General features: G+C 47.3%; 1 protein-coding gene across 3 annotated transcripts in view; it reads right to left on the reverse strand.

Moving 5' to 3' along the window:
* Nucleotides 1-21,570, reverse strand: part of PARP4 (poly(ADP-ribose) polymerase family member 4) — a 381,003-nt gene that overhangs the window by 142,188 nt on the left and 217,245 nt on the right. For all 3 annotated transcript variants that reach the window (XM_040340552.1, XM_040340551.1, XM_040340554.1), the window contains one exon: nt 17,487-17,674. In XM_040340552.1, coding sequence (XP_040196486.1) covers nt 17,487-17,674 — 188 coding nt within the window. The remainder of the gene's footprint in view (nt 1-17,486; nt 17,675-21,570) is intronic.

Here is a 21,570-nt window from a genome sequence, read left to right on the forward strand (position 1 = left end):
CGTTAGCTGAGGGGGGAAGGGCGGGTCAGTTGGTTTAAGGAAGGGGCGGCCCTTCCTTTCGTTCCATCAGCTCAGTTTATGCTGGAACTGAGGAGGAAGAGACCAGAGCGGCAGCACGGGGCGCCGAGGACACACAGTGGCCAAAAAAGATATTACAGTCTTCATAAGACTGTTTTGAAGCCTAGAAATAGGCTGTTCTTTTCTATCTCAGCAGTTTTTGGCAATACTACTAAGGGGGACAGAATGTTTTTTCTTTCTTGGGTTTAAAAAAAAAAAAAAAAAAAGAAAAGATCCATCAAAGGGAGAGAAGGCATTTTTTGTTTATCCCCCAAACGGGTTTTTGGGCAATAATTGTTTATAGTTCCAAACACCGATAAGTTAGCAGGCGTACCTCGGTATTGTACCATGGCATCCGGGTCAGAGGGTACAAGAGGTGGGGCTTCCCCCAGAGAGTCTGAGGTCTCGGAAAAAATGATGCCGCTGCTTTCCCGAGAGGGAGCCTTGGGGCCATCGGGATCTGGGGCTGGAGCTGGCTCGGGTCAGTCCAACCCTAGGATGGTCACGGACGAGGTATTATCCACCTCTTTAAAGGAGATGGAAAAAAGAATGGAAAAGATGATAACCATGGCTCTGCGGGGCAGAAAACGGAATAGATCTCCGTCGCCCGAGCGTGGACCCTCTGAGGAGGAGGTCCTTTCCGCAGGGGAATTGGAAGACCTCTTGGACAAGGACCAAGCAGGTTCGGGGATCGAGGATCCGGATACAGGGGAGTCTGGGGCAGTCTCCCAAAGGGAGAGCTGGTGGGTTCGAACCTTAACGGACTTGGTCCATAGTGCTTTCAACTTGCCAGTACCAGATCTCCAAGTATCGACTGTTTCAGCTTTGGGCTCTCTAAGGCCGCCTCAAAACAATGCAGTTTTTCCGATCCATCCTCTGCTAGAGGAAGTTCTGTTCCAAGATTGGATCAAGCCAGATAGAATCTTTTTACCACCTAAAAGATTTTCTGCCTTGTATCCTATGGAAGATAAATTTTCCAAGAGATGGGCAACCCCTTCGGTGGACGCAGCCATCTCATGTGTTAACAAGTCTTTAACATGCCCTGTAGAAAACATACAGGTGTTCAAGGATCCGGTTGATAAACGCTTGGAAGCACTACTTAAAAACTCCTTCACTACTGCAGGGGCAGTAGTGCAGCCAGCTGTGGCTGCGATTGGGGTTGCACAAGCATTATCGGATCAAACTAAGCAGATGCTTAAACTTATTCCTGCCCAGCAGGCAGAAGAATTTGCGGATGTCCCTAGGGCCATACGCTTTACGGTAGATGCGATTAAGGATTCTATCCAGCAAGCGTCACGTTTATCATTATCCCTTATCCATATGAGAAGACTCTTATGGTTAAAGAGCTGGGAGGCCGAGCCCCCATGCAAGAAGCTCCTGGTAGGGTTCCCCTTCCATGGAGGACGACTCTTCGGAGAAGACCTGGATAAATACATTCAGACCATTTCAAGCGGCAAAAGTACTCTTTTGCCAACCAAAAGGAAGTTTCAGGGGCCTGCGTTTAAACGACAGCACTCCCCTGGGCAGGGGCCCTCTAATGCCAAACAGTATCGACGGCCTCCTGCAAGATCAAACTTTAACTTCAATAGCAGATCGCAGGGACAGGCTGCTAGAGGCAAGAGGCAGTGGTTTCGCAAACCAGCAAAACCAGCCCCCAAGCCGACCTTATGAAGGGGCGCCCCCACCCACGAAGGTGGGGGGAAGGCTGCGTCTCTTTTCAGAGGTTTGGGAAGCCAGCATTCCCGACAAGTGGGTACGGTCTTCCGTGGCCACGGGCTACAAATTAGACTTCCTAAGGTTTCCTCCTCCTCATTTCCAGGAGTCAAGGATTCCAAACGATCCGGAGAGGGGAGCCGCATTAATGACGGCATTAAATCATCTACTCTCCCAGGAAGTAATAATAGAGGTACCAGTCCTAGAACAAGGGCTGGGTTTCTACTCCAACCTATTCATCGTCCCAAAGTCCAATGGAGATGTCAGGCCAATTTTGGACCTAAAGATGGTAAATGCATACCTAAAGGTCCGCTCATTTCGGATGGAATCCGTGCGGTCAGCAGCTACCACACTCCAGAAGGACGACTTCATGGCTTCCATAGACATAAAGGATGCCTACCTTCATGTTCCAATTTATCAGCCACATCAAAGATATCTACGCTTTATGGTGGCTTCGCGTCATTTCCAGTTCGTGGCGCTTCCCTTTGGGTTGGCTACGGCCCCCCGGGTGTTCACGAAGGTCCTAGCCCCAATCCTAGCCAAGCTAAGGATCCAAGGGGTCACGATCCTAGCATACCTGGACGACCTCCTAGTCATAGATCACTCGTCTCCTGGCTTGGAACGAGCAGTGGCCCTCACTGTCCAATACCTCGAGAGGTTCGGCTGGGTCCTAAATCGAGAAAAGTCAGCATTCCAGCCCACAAGGCAGTTGGAATATCTCGGCATGAGGTTAGACACAGAACAACAAATAGTGTTTCTACCTCTGAGGAAGGTCAAAGCCATCAAGGAATTATTCCTATTGGTTCTAAGCAAAAAGGAACCAACTATTCGCCTATGTATGCGGTTACTAGGCAAGATGGTAGCCACATTCGAGGCGGTACCGTACGCCCAGAGCCACACTCGCATCCTGCAGGCAGCCATCCTGTCAGCATGGAGCAGGAGGCCACAGGCCTTGGATATCCCTTTGCCGCTCTCATCAAGAGTCCGACAAAGTCTGTGTTGGTGGTTAGACCCCCAGAATCTAGTGAAGGGGAAGTCTTTCAGCCCAGTGGCTTGGAAGCTAGTAACCACAGACGCCAGCCTGACGGGCTGGGGAGCAATTTTGGATGGTTGCACTCGCCAGGGTACTTGGGCAAAGCCAGAGAGGCAGTTGCCCATCAACATCTTGGAGCTCAAAGCTGCTCGACTAGCCCTCAGGGCTTGGACGTCCAAATTGCAGGGGTTCCCGGTGAGAATTCAATCGGACAATGCCACGGCCGTGGCATACATAAATCACCAAGGGGGAACCAAGAGTCAAGCCGCTCAGAGAGAGGTGAGCTTGATTCTCCTATGGGCAGAGGCTCATGTGCCCTGCATATCGGCAATATTCATTCCAGGAGTGGACAACCTTCAGGCGGACTTCTTAAGTCGCCAGACTCTGTTGCCGGGGGAATGGTCTCTACATCCACAAATCTTTCAAGCACTCTGCCAAAGATGGGGAGTGCCGGACGTGGATGTCATGGCATCGAGACTCAACAAGAAGCTAGACAGGTTCATATCCCGCTCAAGGGATCCGATGGCCTGCGGAACCGATGCGCTGGTTTGCCCTTGGCATCAGTTCAAACTTCTTTATGCTTTTCCCCCGCTCCAGTTACTACCCCGCCTGCTGCGCAGGATCAGGGTGGAGCACATACCAGTCATCCTGGTAGCTCCAGCATGGCCCAGAAGGGCATGGTATTCACTAATCCTAAAGATGGTAGTGGGAGACCCTTGGACTCTTCCTCTACGGCCAGACCTGCTATCGCAAGGTCCGATCCTCCACCCTGCCTTACGGCATCTAAATTTGACGGCCTGGAAGCTGAATCCCTGATTCTCAGGGGTAGAGGTCTGTCTCAGAAAGTAATCTCTACCCTAATCAGAGCCAGGAAACCGGTCTCTAGGGTGATTTATTACAGGGTCTGGAAGGCCTATGTAGGCTGGTGTGAGTCCAAACGATGGCTTTCTCGCAAGTTTACCATCGATAGAGTATTACGTTTTCTCCAGCTTGGAGTGGATAAAGGACTGGCATTAAGCACAATCAAGGGACAGATTTCAGCTTTGTCAGTGTGGTTTCAGCGGCCGCTGGCCACCCACTCGCTGGTTAAGACCTTCCTTCAAGGGGTCTTACGTATTAATCCTCCAGTTAAATCCCCGCTTTCTCCGTGGGATTTAAATCTTGTTCTGTCAAGTTTACAGAAACAACCTTTTGAGCCGTTGACTGAAATTCCTTTGGTTCTACTGACAAGGAAGTTAGTATTTTTGGTCGCCATAGTTTCCGCCAGAAGAGTATCGGAACTGGCCGCCTTATCCTGTAAGGAACCATATCTTATTTTACATAAGGACAAGGTCGTTCTCCGCCCTCATCCTTCCTTCCTACCAAAGGTTATATCCAGTTTTAATCTAAACCAGGATTTGGTATTACCATCCTTCTTTCCTAAACCTACTTCCAGAAAGGAAGGGTTGCTGCATACCTTGGATATTGTCAGGGCCATGAAGGCCTATATTAAAGCTACAGAGAAGATCCGGAAAACAGATGTGTTGTTCATTTTACCGGATGGGCCCAAGAAGGGGCAGGCAGCTGCAAAATCCACCATCTCAAAGTGGATTAAACAGTTAATCACTCAGGCCTACGGCTTGAAAGGGTTGCCTCCTCCGTTATCATTAAAGGCTCATTCTACTAGGGCCATGGGCGCCTCCTGGGCAGCACACCACCAGATCTCTATGGCTCAAGTTTGCAAGACGGCAACCTGGTCTTCTGTCCACACGTTTACAAAATTCTACCAGTTGGACGTAAGAAGGAATACTGATACAGCCTTTGGGCAGGCAGTACTGCAGGCTGCAGTTTGAGACCCTCGGATTCCGGGGGCTCCCCTTTTTTTGAGTTAAATTTAAAATTATTTTTCTCAACTAAGTTGGATTTATTATGATTTGAGTATATCTCTAAATTAAATCCTTTTGTCTTGGAGATGTTCTCCCTCCCCTCATTGTAAGCATTGCTTTGGGACATCCCATATAGTAATGAATATGCCGCTCTGTGTCCCGTGATGTACGATAAAGAAAAAGATTTTTAATACAGCTTACCTGTAAAATCTTTTTCTTGGAGTACATCACGGGACACAGAGCTCCCACCCCTCTTTTGGGGACCATTTTGGGAGGCATACTGCTTGCTACAAAACTGAGGTACTCCTCCTATGGGAGGGGGTTATATAGGGAGGGGCATTTCCTGTTTGAGATTGCCAGTGTCCATCACCTGAAGGTACTCCATATAACCCATATAGTAATGAATATGCCGCTCTGTGTCCCGTGATGTACTCCAAGAAAAAGATTTTACAGGTAAGCTGTATTAAAAATCTCTTTATTTTTAAGTGCTGGGTACTCCAAAATTGAAAGTGCATAAGTGCTCCAAAAATAATTACAGGTGTCGTGTGCCACACTCCCCTCTTGTGACCCAACTCACCAAAATTTATGGACCCTCAGCTTTGCAGTCTGGGGTCAAGAAAGCTGTGATCTATATGATCTGGTATATGGGGTATTGATTCTCAGAAGCCTCTCTATAAAGATGTTCTTGCAGACATTTCAGAGTGGATCAACCATGCTCAAAGAGACCGGAGACAGAGAAAGGACTATTAGTGAATTACCGCTAATTGCGCAATTAGGGCGCTACTTACAAGATAGCTGAATGAACAGGCATCAGTGTAACAATCCAGGTCTGCCGCTGATCGGCGTGCATTATAGAGAGGCTTCTGAGAATTAATTCCCCATATAGCAAATCATATAGATCACAGCTTTTGTGACCCCAGACTGCAAAGCTTACCCTGACCCATTTTGGTGAGTGGGGTCACAAGAGGAAAGTGCTCAAAAGGATCAAAGGAATATGGCGAATAGGTTCAAAGGGTTGCCTTTGCAACACTGATAATACCAAATTCAAATGCCATGGGCACAATGGAGACATGACTGGCGGATTGTTCCGCAGTACCCCCTGAATGAAAGCCCAAACTAGGGAAAGAGATGCCAGCAATCTTTGAAAAAAGACTGATATAGCCGATATTTGACCTCTGATGGTACTAAGGGCTAATTTCATATCCACTCCTAACTGGCAAAAGGAGAGAATCCCAATTTATGTCATACTTATTAGGATTCCATTTCTTGGTTTCACACCAGGAAACATATGCCTTCAAGACTCTATAATAGATAAGCCTGGAGGCTGGCTTTCTTGCATTATTAAGTGTAGAAAGCACTGGACCTGAGATCCCTATTTTTTTTTTTTTAATGTGGGTCTCAGTAGCCAGACCGTGAAATTTTGCTTTTGAAAGGAAGGATGGAACACTGGACCCTGCGACAGCAGGTCATGACGAAGTGGAAACTTCCAAGGTTTTCCTACAGTCATCTTTATGATCTCTGCGAACCAGGGCCTTCTGGTCCAATTTGGGGCCACCAGGATTACTGGAATTTCCTCATTCTTGATCCGGTAACGTAGCCTTTCTAAGAGGGCAATCGGAGGAAATTAATAGATCAGTAAGAACTGATTCCAGGGAATTATTAGAGCATCCGATCCGTAGGCCAGAGGATCTCTCATCCTGGATACAAAGTTGTCCAACTTCCTGTTGAACCTGGAAGCTAGCAGGTCTACATCCGGGGTCCTCCAACACTGGCATATTGCTTGAAAGATATCTGGGACCACTCTCCTGGTAACAGCTGCTAGCAACTCAGATAGTCCGCTTGCCAGTTTTCTACCCCTGGAATGAAGATTGCAGAGAGACAAGGAACATGATCTTCTGCCCATGTCAAAATCCGATTCACCTCCTTCTGAGCACCCTGACTGCGGGTGCCTCCTTGGTGATTGATGTAAGCTACTGCAGTAGCATTGTCGGATTGAATCCAAACAGGGTGGCCCTGTAACCTGTGTGTCCAGGTTCTGAGGGCTAGGTATACTGCCCAAATCTCTAGTATGTTGATGGGCAGGTTCTCTTCGGTCTTGGCCCAGGTTCCCTGGGCTAAAGCTTCTTTTAACACTGCTCCCCAGCCTATTAGGCTGGCATCCGTAGACACCACCTTCCAGGTGACTGGGAGAAAGGATCTTCCTTTCCACAAGTTTTTGGTTTTTAACTACCAACTGAAGCTTTGGCACACTTGTGAAGACAGGCATATGGGTAAATCCAGAACTTGGATCTTCCTGTTCCAGGCGGCTAAGATACAGCTTGTAGTAGTCTCGAATGAAATTGGGCGTAAGGGACAGCCTCCTCGAAAGAGGCCACCATCTTCCCAAATAAGCGGGGACCTGGGTCCTGCCCCAGGGGACATGTATCAATGCAAAACAAGTTTTAAAAACGGTTGTTTTTTTGGAAGCAGTGATTTTAATAATGCTTAAAGTGAAACAATAAAAGTGAAATATTCCTTTAAATTTCATACCTAGGGGGGTGTATATTTCATACCTAGGGGGGTGTATAATATGCCTGTGAAGTAGCGCTTGTTTCCCGTGCTTAGAACTGTCCCTTGTAAGGTGGCGACCACGGATTGAATAGTTTTCATTCGGAAAATGGCGAATGTTCAGAAACTGATTTAGAGATCTTAGATCCAGGATGGGTCTGACGTCTCCATTTGGTTTTGGAATCACAATCAGGTTTGAATAAAAACCTGAACCTTGCTCTTTTAGGGGTACTTCTGTAATCATCCCTTGAGACAGCAAGTGATCCAATGCTTTAAAGAAGGATCCTCTTTTTAGTGGTTCTTTGGAGAGCCTTGAACTTCGGAACCGAGAAGATGGGATCTCTCGAAAATTCCAGTTTGTACCCTAGGGATACTGTGGATACTACCCACTTGTCCTGGATTTCTGTCTGCCGTGCCGCTGAAAACTGAGGATTTGGGCTCTTGCTTGTTAGCTTTTGAACCCCATGGCTTCTTATTCTTCTGGCCTGGTTTTCTTTAGCCTTTGTGGCTGGCTGAAAATGCCGTCGCCAATGGCTGGAGGCAGATCTTCCCGGAGCCAGGGAGATAGAACGTTTTAAACAAGGACACTTGTTTTTATTCTTCTCTGGCAACAGAGTCGTCTTACCGCTTAATATCTTTTGGATATATTTTTCCAAATCATCCCAAAAGAGGCGTTCGCCATGGAAGGGGAAACTGGCCAAAAGTCTTTTGCATGGGGCTTCTGCTGACCAATGATTTAGCCAAAAAATCATGCACATATGCACCAGCTGGAGCATTAGGGATGAGCTTTGAGTTCGAGTCGAACTCATGTTCGACTCGAACATTGCCTGTTCGGCGAACAGCGAACAATTTGGGGTGTTCGCAGCAAATTCGAAAAGCTGCGGAACACCCTGTAAAAGTCTATGGGAGAAATCTAAAGTGCTCATTTTAAAGGCTAATATGCAAGTTATTGTCCTAAAAAGTGTTTGGGGACCTGGGTCCTGCCCCAGGGGACATGTATCAATGCAAAAAAAAGTTTTAAAAAACAGTCGGTTTTTTCGGGAGAAGTGATTTTCATAATAGTTAAAGTGAAACAATAAAAGTGAAATATTCCTTTAAATTTTGTACCGGGGGGGGGGGGGGTGTATAGTATGCCTGTGAATTAGCGCTTGTTTCCCATGCTTAGATCTGTCCCTGCACAAAGTGTAATTTCTGAAGGAAAAAAAAAGTAATTTAAAATCATTTGCGGCTATAATGGAATGTCTGCTCCCGGCAATTCAGAGAAAAGTAATTCATAAAAAAAAAAAAACGTGAGGGTCCGCCCAAATTCAACTACCAGGCCCTTCAGGTCTGGTATGGATATTAAGGGGAACCCTGCATCAAATAAAAAAAAATGATGTGGGGGTTCCCCCAAATATCCATTCCAGACCCTTCAGGTCTGGTGTGTATTTTAAGGGGAACTCCACCCCAAATGTGAAAAAATAAATGGCGTGGTGTTCCCCCAAAAATCCACACCAGACCCTTTATCCGAGCATGCAACCTGGCAGGCCACAGGAAAAGAGGGGGGACAAGAGAGCGGCCCCCTCTCCTGAACCGTACCAGGCCACATGCCCTCAACATTGAGAGAAGGCTTTGGGGGTCTGTGACCCCTCAAAGCACCATGTCCCCATGTTGATGTGGACAAGGGCCTCATCCCCACAACCCTTACCCAATGGTTGTAGGGGGCTGCGGGCAGGGGGCTTTTTTGGAATCAGGAAGATCCCTTTAACAAAAAGGGACCCCCAGATCCCGGCCCCCCCTATGTGAATTGGTAATGGGGTACATTGTACCTCTACCATTTCACTAAGAAAGTGTAAAGAATTGTAAAAAAAAAAAAAAAAACAACGTGAAGAAAGTCCTTTATTAAAAAATAAAAATAGAAAATACAGCGGTGGTAATCCACTTACGCAGCTTCAGCCAGTGACAGCTCTTATGTAGGTGAGGGCGGGGCCACCCGTCACGTGACCCCGTCCCCCTCTGACGCAAGGGAGAGCCCAGGCTTCCCCAGTGACGTGATGGATGGCCCGCCCCCCTCTGATGTAACGGCAAACCTGCGTTACATCAGAGGGGGCGGGGTCACCCGCACGTCACCGGGGAAGCCTGGGCTTTCACTTGCGTCAGAGGGGTATGGGGTCACGTGACGGGTGGCCCCGCCCTCACCTACATAAGAGCTGTCACTGCTGAAGCCGCATCATTCGCCAGGCTGTCTCAGGTTTGAGACAGGCAATGCGTGCGCTAGATGGACATCTCATCGCTGGATCCCAGACCTGTATGAAGAGGAGATCTTCTCATCGCTGGAGCCCGGCGCAGAGGAGATCACCCATCGCAGGATACCGACAGCGTTGGAGCGGAGACCGAGAGTGGATTACCACCGCTGGATTATTATTTTTTTTAATAAAGGACTTTCTCCACGGTGTGTGTGTTTTTTATTTTTTTACAATTTTTTTACAATTTCTTTGTGAAATGGTAGAGGTACAATGTACCCCATTACCAATTCACATGGGGGGGGGTGCCGGAATCTGGGGGTCCCCTTTGTTAAAGGGGTCTTCCACATTCCGATAAGCCCCCCGCCCGCAGACCCCCACAACCACTGGATAAGGGTTGTAGGGATGAGGCCCTTGTCCCCATCAACATGAGGACATGGTGCTTTGAGGGGTCACAAACCCCCAAAGCATCCTCCCAATGTTGAGGGCATGTGGCCTGGTACGGTTCAGGAGGGGGGAACCTGAAGGGTCTGGAATGGATATTTGGGGGGAACCTTTTTTAAATTTAATGCGGGGTTCCCCTTAATATCCATACCAGATCTGCATGGCCTGGTAATTGAATTTGGGGGGACCCCCATGCTTTAAAAAAATAAATAAAAATTATGAATGACTTTTCTCTGAATTGCCGGGAGCCGACAATTCATTATAGCCATGAGTGATTTTTAAATGACTTTTTTTCCTTCAGAAATTACACTTTGTGCAGGGACAGTTCTAAGCACGGGAAACAAGCGCTACTTCACAGGCATATTATACACCCCCCTAGGTATGAAATATACACCCCCCTAGGTATGAAATTTAAAGGAATATTTCACTTTTATTGTTTCACTTTAAGCATTATTAAAATCACTGCTTCCAAAAAAACAACCGTTTTTAAAACTTTTTTTGCATTGATACATGTCCCCTGGGGCAGGACCCAGGTCCCCAAACACTTTTTAGGACAATAACTTGCATATTAGCCTTTAAAATTAGCACTTTAGATTTCAAACGTTCGAGTCCCAAAGACTTTAACCACTTAACCCCCGGGCCATATTGCTGCCCAAAGACCAGAGCACTTTTTGTGATTCGGGACTGCGCAGCTTTAACAGACAATTGCGCGGTCGTGCGACGTGGCTCCCAAACAAAATTGGCGTCCTTTTTTTCCCACAAATAGAGCTTTCTTTTGGTGGTATTTGATCACCTCTGCGGTTTTTATTTTTTGCGCTATAAACAAAAATAGAGCGACAATTTTGAACAAAATTTATATTTTTTACTTTTTGCTATAATAAATATCCCCCACAAATATATAAAAAAAACATTTTTTTTCCTCAGTTTAGGACGATACGTATTCTTCTACATATTTTTCGTAAAAAAAATCGCAATAAGCGTTTATTGATTGGTTTGCGCAAAAGTTATAGAGTTGACAAAATAGGGGGTATTTTTATGGTATTTATATTAATATATTTTTTTTTACTAGTAATGGCGGCGATCGGCGATTTTTTTTCGGTACTGCGACATTATGGCGGACACTTCGGACACATTTTTGGGACCATTGGCATTTTCATAGCGATCAGTGCTATAAAAATGCATTGGATTACTATAAAAATGCCACTGGCAGTGAAGGGGTTAACACTAGGGGGCGGGGAAGGGGTCAAGTATGTCCCTGGGTGTGTTCTTACTGTGGGGGGGTGGCCTCACTAGGGGAAACACTGATCTTCTGTTCATACATTGTATGAACAGAAGATCAGCATTTCCCCCCCTGACAGGACTGAGAGCTGTGTGTCCCCGCTCTGTAACGAGCAATCGCGGGTGCCCGGCAGCGATCGAGCCCGCCGGGCACACGCACGGGAGTCGGGAGCGAGCGGGGGGCGCGCACGCGCCCTTAGTGGCCGCTCAAAGAGCCGACGTAGAGCTACGAGCTCCTGCCCAGGAGAGCCGACCTGCCGCCGTAGAATGACGGCGGCTGGTCGGCTAGTAGTTAACAGGGTTCTAAAGTTCACACAAACTTTAGGTCTGTTTGCAGGTTCTGGTGCAAACCGAACGGGGGGGGGGGGGGGGGTGTTCGGCTCATCCCTATGGAGCGTAAGGCGAGATGCCTGTTGAATAGAATCTGTAATGGCATCCACTGTGAAACATAAGGCCCTAGGCATATTCTCCCAAAATTTGATCTGCACCAAAGGCAGATCTTTCATCCCGTTTCACCTGGTCCTTTAAGGCCTAACACATACCAACCGCCACCACAGCAGGTTGGATTACTGCGCCTGCTAGGAGAAAGTAAGACCTTAATAAAGATTCCAATTTCTTCTTAGAAGGGTCTTTAAATACCTGGGCAATGTCCACCAGACAAGTTAGGCTTTTATTTACACAAGACATAGCTGCATCCACAGCAGGCAGACTTCACTTCTTGGTAAATTCTCCTCCATAGGATAAAGAACTTCAAACTTCCTAGGAGGAGAAAAACGCTTAACTGGGTGTTTCCAGTCTGCGTAAATCAGATTCTCCAATAAAGAATGAATCGGAAAGGCACAAGCAGCCTGTGGGGATTTTAATGAACACAGAGACTCCTCTCTGGGTTAATTAAAATCCCCACAGGCTGCTTGTGCCTTTCCGAGGTGATTCAGTTACTTCAGAAGAGGGTAATCTAAATGTAGAGCGTACCGCTTCAGCATAACATTGCACCTGTAATTTCAGAACTTGGGAAGCAGAAAAAGGTTACTCTGATATTACTGATTACTCCGAGTCCTCATCCCCTGATGGGGCCTCATCTGGGGTCAAGTCCTGGGAAAAAAAGTGTGGAAACTCACCCAAGATTCCCCACCCACCTCAAAAATAAATTGCATGTGTGTATGTATATATATATTATATATATACCGTATTTATCGGCGTATAACGCGCACCAGCGTATAACGCGCACCCTAATTTTAAGAGGGAAGTTTCAGGAAAAAAACTTTCAACAGCCCCTTTTATATTCCAAAGCCCCCCTGCACATTACACAGATCCCAGCACATTACACATAGATCACATCACAGCACATTACACATAGATCACATCCCAGCACGTTACACATAGATCTCAGTTTTCAAACTGCCTGTGAGTGCTGTATGGGTGGGGGGGGGATACTCCTACCTGCTTCTCCTGTCACAGCATGAGCCGCTCCACTCACCTAGCTTCGGCGTCAGCGTCTGTAGTCCTGTCTGTACTCCCGCACGTCTCACGGATCACGTCGGATCAGGTCTCCGGGTGTTGATACCCGTTCAAGACAGCGCCGGATTGGGTCCCCACAGATGCCCGCAAAGCCGATCAGGTTGGGATCAAACCACACAGTCTCCCGCTCAAACCACACACACAGTCTCCTCCTCCTCCTCTCCTCCTCCAATCTGAAGCTACACTCGGAGGGGGAGGAGGAGCAAGAAGAGGAGAGAAGGGACTTTTTTTACATATTTTTAGTACGCCGGCGGGCTGTCCCATGCGAGGTGGGACGGCCGGCACGACACCCCCGCCCCCCCCAATTGGTAAACGAAAATGACATTGGCGTATAACGCGCATCCACGATTTCCCCCTGATTTTAAGGGGGAAAAAGTGCGCGTTATACGCCGATAAATACGGTATATATATATATATATATATATATATATATATATATATATATATATATATATATATATATATATATATATATATATATATATATACACACACACACACACACACAGTATATGTATGTTTTATGTACTACTTTTTTAAATGAAAAAATTGCAATATTTATTGTGAAGTGCCAGTTTACGAGTCAAGGACACATCTAAAATTCACATGCATTAAACAAATAAATATAGCACAGATGTAACAACAAAATAATTTAATCTGTATGCTATACCAACAATAAAACACACCACACTGTGTAAGAATGGTTCCCTCGCAGGGAATTTCTAAAACAAGTTGCAACAACTGGGGGCCCTTTCTGCACTATATTTCTATGCAGGCTCCGATGTGTGGGGCCCCTGCTACCACAAGGTGTCCGCACACATGTGTTGGTCTGTGCAGAAGAGTAAGGCTGGGAGTGCTGAGCATGCCCGCCTAGGGCCCCTTTCCTCTGGCTGCCTGTATTGATTGTGCAAAGTGGGGCCCAGGTCCTGGGCCGCTCACTCCTCAGTGCCCATCAAATGAAGCCTGATCAGTGCCCATTATTGCAGACTTACCAGTGCCCATAAAATTCAGCGTGATCAGTGCCCATCAAATGCAGCCTGATCAGAGCCCATCAAATGCAGCCTGATCAGAGCCCAGTAATGCAGACTTACCAGTGCCCATAAAATTCAGCGTGATCAGTGGCCATCAAATGCAGCCTGATCAGAGCCCATCAAATGCAGCCTGATCAGAGCCCATTATTGCAGACTTACCAGTGCCCATCAAATGCAGCTTGATCAGTGCCCATCAAATGCAGCTTGATCGGTGCCCATCAAATGCAGCCTGATCAGTGCCCATCAAATGCAGCCTGATCAGTGCCCATCAAATGCAGCCTGATCAGTGCCCATCAAATGCAGCCTGATCAGTGCCCATCAAATGCAGCCTTACCAGTGCCCATCAAATGCAACCTTGCCAGTGCCCATCAAATGCAGCCTGATCAGTGTGCAGCAATGCAGCCTGATCTGTGTCTAGCAATGAAGCCTGGCATGTGTCGGAATCTGGGATTTGAATATCCCAGCGCGACCCCATCCTACCCTCCCTCAGTCCACCTCCTCCTCCTCCAGTGGCCGCTGTAACAACGTCCTGGCTCCTATAATTTACATCACACTGATTCAATTTGCCATTGGATCAGTGTTCCCCCTATCACTAGAGCTGGGACTTTGTTACAGCGGTCGCTGGAGGAGGAGGAAAAATAGGCGGACCGAGGTAGGGGAGGACGGGTGCACCCATGCGATCCAATTCCTGTCTGAATTTGCAGATCGCACTGCGATATGCAAACTGATTTGGGGGTGCCATTAAGTCTTAATTGGCACTCCCAGCAGTTCACATGGGGCAGTGTGAACTACCGGCAGGAGACATGCGATGTGGGAACCCCCAGTGGATTTGCAGGGTTCCCGCATTGCAGCAGTATGAACCGGCCCTTAATTCTAATGGCGTGCTGCACTAGGAATCACACCCACACTGGAAACTGCTCTGCATTTGCGATTCCTGTGCGGGCTGTGACTCCAGAAATGATGGAGGGTCCTTTCGACCTTTTCTTTGTATTTAAGGAGGAACAGCAGCCCATACAGTATAAATGGGCTGCCATGCCCACACAAAATGCACCTTGCAGAGTCACAACAGTGTGAATTAAAGGAATCCCCCCCCCTCTACCGCTTAAGAACCCCCCACCCCCAAGCAAAACTCCCCACTGCAAAACACCACCATCCCTCATATATCCCCACAATATTAACCCCCCTGTCTCCGATCACACCTCAAGGCGAAAATATATCCCTCATTTCTAATGCTAAAGAATATCTCCCTTCATTCAACAAACTTTCCACCCAGAAGCAAATCCATACCAATAACCACCCCCTGTAAACTTCTCTACAAGAAACTTACAGGGGGGGGTCCTTCTCCAAAAGCAAACCCACCCCCATTCCTTAACCTCCCCACCAAAATAAACTCCCCCAGGCAGGAATTCCCACCCCCTCCTTCCTCCACATAGAAAGTCATGCCTACCTGACCTTATCTTCAGAAATCGGCACAGAGGCAGAAAATCTTCTGCATCCCCGGTCTCCCTTCAGCTGTGTCAGAGCTGAGGAGGAGTCTAGGAGTTCCCTCGGCAGTGTGCCCTCATTGGCAGAGCGTGCCTGGAGCAGCGTGTAAGCAGCCACAGCTGCTAACGAGAACGGCGTTCCTGCTGAGTAAAAACTGCAGGGACGTCGTTCCCATGCGTTCCCGCAGGACTCGAGCCCTGGGCCTCATCCTCCTCAGATTTCTCTGAAAAGAGACCCAAAACAACAGAAGGAGACCTGCTTCGCTTTTTTTTTTTCTGAGGACTTTGCGATTAGCGCAGCGATTCTCCCTTCTAAGTTGTCCTCAGTGACATATGCAGGCACAGGCACCACAGGAGAGGCTGCTACTCCAGATAGAGGTAATGGCTCATCCTGTACAGGTGCATAAGACATTACAGGAGAGGAAGGTACCGAGCAGGCACAACTAGAGCCCCCTGTCTTAGGCCGCAATGCTTTTTTGATTTTAGTCCCAGAATTTCTTCTTTGGAAAGACATATTACCAAGCAAAGCCAAGGTACCAACAAATGCATATACTACTGTGCTAGTTTAGCAATCTACATATAAGTATGCAACTAATAACACAGTTTCATGCTACAGTAGGTGTCTTATCTTGGGAGTGCTCAGCCAACCACATGGAGACCTTGCATGCCCTTCAAGGAAATTTTCAGGCATGTAAGGCTCTTCTTATCACTTCCTGCCTGTGTTTGCCATCTGAACTTCGTGCCCACCACCGTGCATGCTCACAGGCCCCCCTCCTCGCATTGCTGATGGCATAAAGCACACCACTGTGCGCGCGCACGCAACCTAGGGGTAATGGCGGTACTCAAAACATGAGAAAGATCCCCCTGATACCTGCCTGAGAGGAGGAGGAAGGCAGCCGTACATGGCAGAGCTTCTGCAGCAGAAGGAGTGTGCTGTCTGAAGGAACTCACACTGCTCTGGAGCATGGTGAGTGGAACTCAGCTCTTATTACCCCCAGTTGCGGCCAGAAAAAAAGACACCTACGCTAAATAGGAAAGGTCCTTAAGTTTAAAACTTAGGACTCTTTCCTGGCTTACCTTGTCCCTGCCGCAGGTTTTCTGCCAAGCATAACCAATCTTTCCCCATCACGGCAGGGTATGCGTGCCAACCTTCAGGGATATGGGTTACTACTTAAAGAAGGCCTCTTCCCTGGGCCTTGTAAAAGACTCTGCCAGGACTTTTAGTGTATAATAGCGAAAGTACTGTACCCTAGAGCCCAGTCCTCCAAAGAGAGACATTACAGGCGACACCTCATCCGCGAGGCCCAGATACCATCCAGTTTTGGCATAACATCTTGGGCATCTTGGATGGGCCCAAAAGTGTAGCTCTTAAAAATGTAGTTACTTCCCTAATGGGAGGGGTTATATGGAGGGGAACTGTCTTCGATTGGTTGTGCCAGTGTCCAATCACCGCTGGTGACCCTTAACCCATTATGTAATGTTTGGCTCTGTGTCCCGTGGTGTACGATAAAGAAAAAAAACACACTGCCCCTTTGCAGACAAGCGCGCGTGACATTAATTCTTAATCACACATCTTGCAAATGTGCACATATAGGCAGGTGCAGTCTACTGTCTGCCCATGCAGGTGGCACTCTCGGCCATTTCACTGTTCCTCTATGGTTTCCTGGGTCACTGGAGAAGCATCCAATTGGATGCTGCCACCCCAAGTGTATCTGGCAGCCATATTGGGTCAGGCAGAGCCTTTTTAAGACCCTGGCTTTAAGGTTTGGCTCACTTTTGCAAGTTGGTAGAGTAGGGACAGGTACCTTCACTGTTAGGGACAGAACTAGTGTCAGGGAAAGGTTCCCACCTGTCTGTGGGGCACAAGATGGCCAGGCTGCATTCCCCCCCTCTCTACAGATGCTGACACTCGGCTACAGTTTGCTCTCTACACGCTGGCTGGTGGAACTATGAGTGTTCCCGGTAGGGCTGCCTTCCATCGGGTTATTTGTGAACTGTTTCTACATTATTGCAATACAAGTTATTTCACTGCACTGGGACTGGGTTCTTCTGCTGCACCCTACCTACACATGCATTTGTGCCCATATTTGCACATTTCTAAAATGCATAGTACTGCAGTACCATCCGTTTTTGCGCACAGAGCAGTCCATTAATTTCCATTTCATAATGCAATGTACAGGAACATGTAAAAAAGTGCACTCTTGGATGTACCTTCTGGTGTAAACAAGGACTTAACAGCACCCAGACCTTTGAAAATTGTTAACAGATACAGTCAGTCAGGGAATAATACTTACCCTACACCACAAGTGAACAATTTAATATGATTTTTATTTTTCTTTAGGATCTGGAAGGCAAGGTTTTCATTTTGGAGGTGACCATCAGAGATGAGGAGGATTTTATGAGTTCCAGATGTGGGTCTCAAAAGACAGGTGGACTGTAGAGGCTTCCACAACTCTGTACTTCCCATGTTGGGTTTGGCCATCTAGGAAAGGATCAGAAGTAAATATAATGAGAACTACAGGCAGTGGCGGCCTGTCCATAGGGACGCACGGGCGCCGCCCCCCCCTCCCACAGTCACAAAAAAAAAAAAAAAAAAACGGGCCCTTTAAGAACTTTTATTCTGCTAAAATGTCATTTTGACATTTTAGCCGCAGTTCTGGCGGCCGTCTATAGAGGGCGCTGCAGCGCCACCCCCTCTCGCAAATAACATACATTCGTGCATAAATGCACGAATGTATGTTATTGCTGGTTGCCAGCGCTGCCTGGTCTATTCAGATAACCGGATGCGGGACGCCGGTTATCCGAATAGCGGCAGCTGGTTGGCTGAGGGGAACTGCCTATCAAAGCCAGCGGCTCTGATAGGCTTTTCTCCGGCTCTCAGCTGTCTATACTCTGAGCGCAGGCAATCTGCGCTCATTGTATAAGACAAACGGCCGTTTCAGCCAATCAGGTTCCCGGATTCTGGTTATCAGGAACCTGATTGGCTGAAGCTTCACCACAGCGGCAGAAGACATCGAGGGAGCACATGGAATCCTCAGGTAAGTGCTTTTTACAGGGAAAGGGGCACAGTGACATCATGGGGCACAGTGGTGACAAATGGCACAGAGGTGACAATTGGCACAGTGGCATCATGGGGCACAGTGGTGACAAAGGGCACAGAGGTGACATTTGGCACAGTGGTGACAAAGGGCACAGAGGTGACAATGGGCACAGTGGCATCATGGGGCACAGTGGTGAGTGACAATGGGCACAGTGGCATCATGGGGCACAGTGGTGACAATGGGCACAGTGGCATCATGGGGCACAGTGGTGACAATGGGCACAGTGGTGACAATGGGCACAGTGGCATCATGGGGCACAGTGGTGACAATTAAAGGGCACAGTGGTGACAATTGGCACAGTGGCAACAGTTGAGGGGCACAGTGGCTGCGTTTGATGGCATGGCACAGTGGTGACAATTGATGGCACAGTGACTACGTTTGATGGTATGGCACAGTGGTGACAATTGATGGCACAGTTGCTGTTTGATGGCATGGCACAGTGGTGACAATTGATGGCACAGGGGCTGCATTTGGTGGCATGGCACAGTGGCTGCGTTTGATGGCACAGTGGCTGCATGTGATGGGCACAGTGAGGCTGCAATTTTTTTTTTTTTTCGTTTGCGCCCCCCCAAAAATTTTGAGCACCAGCCGCCACTGACTACAGGTCAAAGGGAAAGTTATATTTCAGTCTGGCACTATTTTCAATTCAGTCTGACCTGAGCAAAGGTAAAAAAAAATGTACTCAATTTCTATACAGGAACCATACATTTTGTCCATGTTCATGTCTTGTGATCTTAAAGTGGGGTTTCACCTGAAATTCATTTTTTTAAAAGCCAGCAGCTTTTTTTAAAAGCCCGCGACGTCGGCAGCCAAGGCCGAGCAGTAGCTCGACTCTCGGCTTCCCCCGCCTCTATCCTCGGTAAGGGAATCGGGAAGTGAAACGATGCGGCTTCACTGCCCGGTTCCCTACTGCGCATGCTTGAGTCGCAGTTCCCACTGGTCCCCGCTGTGTTCTTGGGAGTCGAGTGTTTCCCAGAACACAACGGTGTCAAATGTGACACCGGAGGGGGGTGGGTGTATTCCGAAAAGCAGAGGTTCACTTTTGGGTGAACCTCTGCTTTAACTTTAAACTAACCCTAATTTATCTTGAAAAAAAGGGGGGGGGGGGAACTGCGCTAATAAAACAATGGAAAAACCCGTGAATCAAACGGGTGTAAAGTGGTTGCTAGTGAAGCAAAAAGTGAAGCTGCAACTTACTGTGTAACATTAAACAGTGATAAGAATATAGAAAGAAAAAAAGTTGTGCTATACCTTATATACAACTATGTTATGAACGAATATAAAACAAACATGGATTATAATGATCGACTAAAACATAGCAATCATCATGTATCAATAAACCATGTGAGATAATACATAAAGCCTTCAGCAAGAGTCCATGTATAAAAATAATTAAACGTTGGATCACATCTGTGACCGCAATGGAAAGATAAAGTAGGATGCTTGGTTTTCCTCTACGGACGGGTCTGTCTGTATGTATCCGGCCGGGACATCAGACTACAAGGCTTTCTAATCACTGCAAAATTGTGAGTGTTTAGTATGTACAATTTTTTTATATTAAAGTTTTAAAAGGTTTTACACGATCGAGGCCCCCCTTTTGTCTTTTTCCATATCTATGCAACATGAACATCAATGTTTTGGAATAATGGAACGAGGTGATGACTCCTATTAGGCTGCTTCCATCCAGCGTTTGGCTTCGCAATCCCTTATACCTTCATGCTACCTGGGGTCCCCTATAATCAAGGAACCACTGGGATCTGGTAAGCAGATTTATATGCTTTGTCGGTGGAGGATTTCAGCTGATTGGTTGTCACTCTGTATTGGTGATTCATCTGATTACACATTTTGAGGACTCTTTTATTCACTGGTGAAGGAGCATCCTACTTTGTCTTTCCATTGCGGTCACAGATGTGATCCAACGTTTAATTATTTTTATACAAGGACTCTTGCTGAAGGCTTTATGTATTATCTCACATGGTTTATTGATACATGATGATTGTTATGTTTTAGTCGATCATTATAATTCACGTTTGTTTTATATTCGTTAACAACATAGTTGTATATAAGGTTTAGCGCAACTTTTTTTCTTCCTAATTCATCTTAACTTTTGCATATTTTAAAGTTGAACTCCAGGCAGATATAGAAGAACACAAATGAATGCACCTCTGTATTCAATAATACATCCTTAAAAGTGAAGTAAAGTTTTTTTTTTTAGTATCATACTTACCTAGATGGATGCAGCATGGGTCTGATGCTGCATCTGTTCCCCTGGCGCCTCTACACTGAGAACCGAGCGATTGAACACCACCATCGCTCGGTTCGACAGTTCCCCGAGCAGAGAGCGGCAGACTGTCAGTCACAGCTCTCTGCTCTGCCCCCTCCTTGCTCACTGGACTGTGGCGGGGGTGGCCATCTAAGGCTCTCAGCAGCCCGCTGAGAGGCTGAGCCAGGTGTAGGTCCAGGCACCTGGCAGATACAGACACTGGGCCAGATTCAGAACGGAGATACGACGGCGTATCTCCGGATACGCCGTCATATCTCTGAGTGTGCGTGGTCGTATCTATGCGCCTGATTCAGATAATCAGTTACACAAAAATTTCCCTAAGATCCGACCGGCGTAAGTGTCTTACACCGTCGTATCTTAGGCTGCATATTTACGCTGGCCGCTAGGTGGCGCTTCCGTATGATGAATATGCTAATTAGGTATTTACGCCGATTCAGAAACGTACGTCCGGCCGGCGCATTTTTTTACGTCGTTTACGTTAGGCTTTTTTCGGCGTAAAGTTACCCCTGCTATATGAGGCGTAGCTAATGTTAAGTATGGACGTCGTTCACGCGTCGAGTTTTGAAAATTTTACGTCGTTTGCGCAAGTCGTTCGCGAATAGGGCTGTGCGTAAGTTACGTTCACGTCTAAAGCAATGACGATTTGCGGCGTAATTTCGAGCATGCGCACTGGGATTTTTTCACGAACGGCGCATGCGCCGTTCGTAAAATACGTCAGATTCGCGGGGTCACCATTCATTTAAATAAAACACACCCACATCATCCCCATTTAAATTAGGCAGGCTTACGCCGGACAACATACGTTACGCCGCCGTAACTAAGGGCGCAAGTCCTTTCTGAATACGAAACTTGCGCCCTAAATTACGGCGGCGTAACGTATCGCAGATATGTTACGCCCGCAGATAGATAGACAAATCTATCTGAATCTGGCCCTTTGTCATGATGACGCAATGCCTGACCTGACTTCTGTGACGTCAACAGAGAGCGGACTTC

Source organism: Rana temporaria, chromosome 2 (genome assembly GCF_905171775.1).
Source record: "Rana temporaria chromosome 2, aRanTem1.1, whole genome shotgun sequence".
In the NCBI taxonomy this organism is placed as follows: domain Eukaryota; kingdom Metazoa; phylum Chordata; class Amphibia; order Anura; family Ranidae; genus Rana; species Rana temporaria.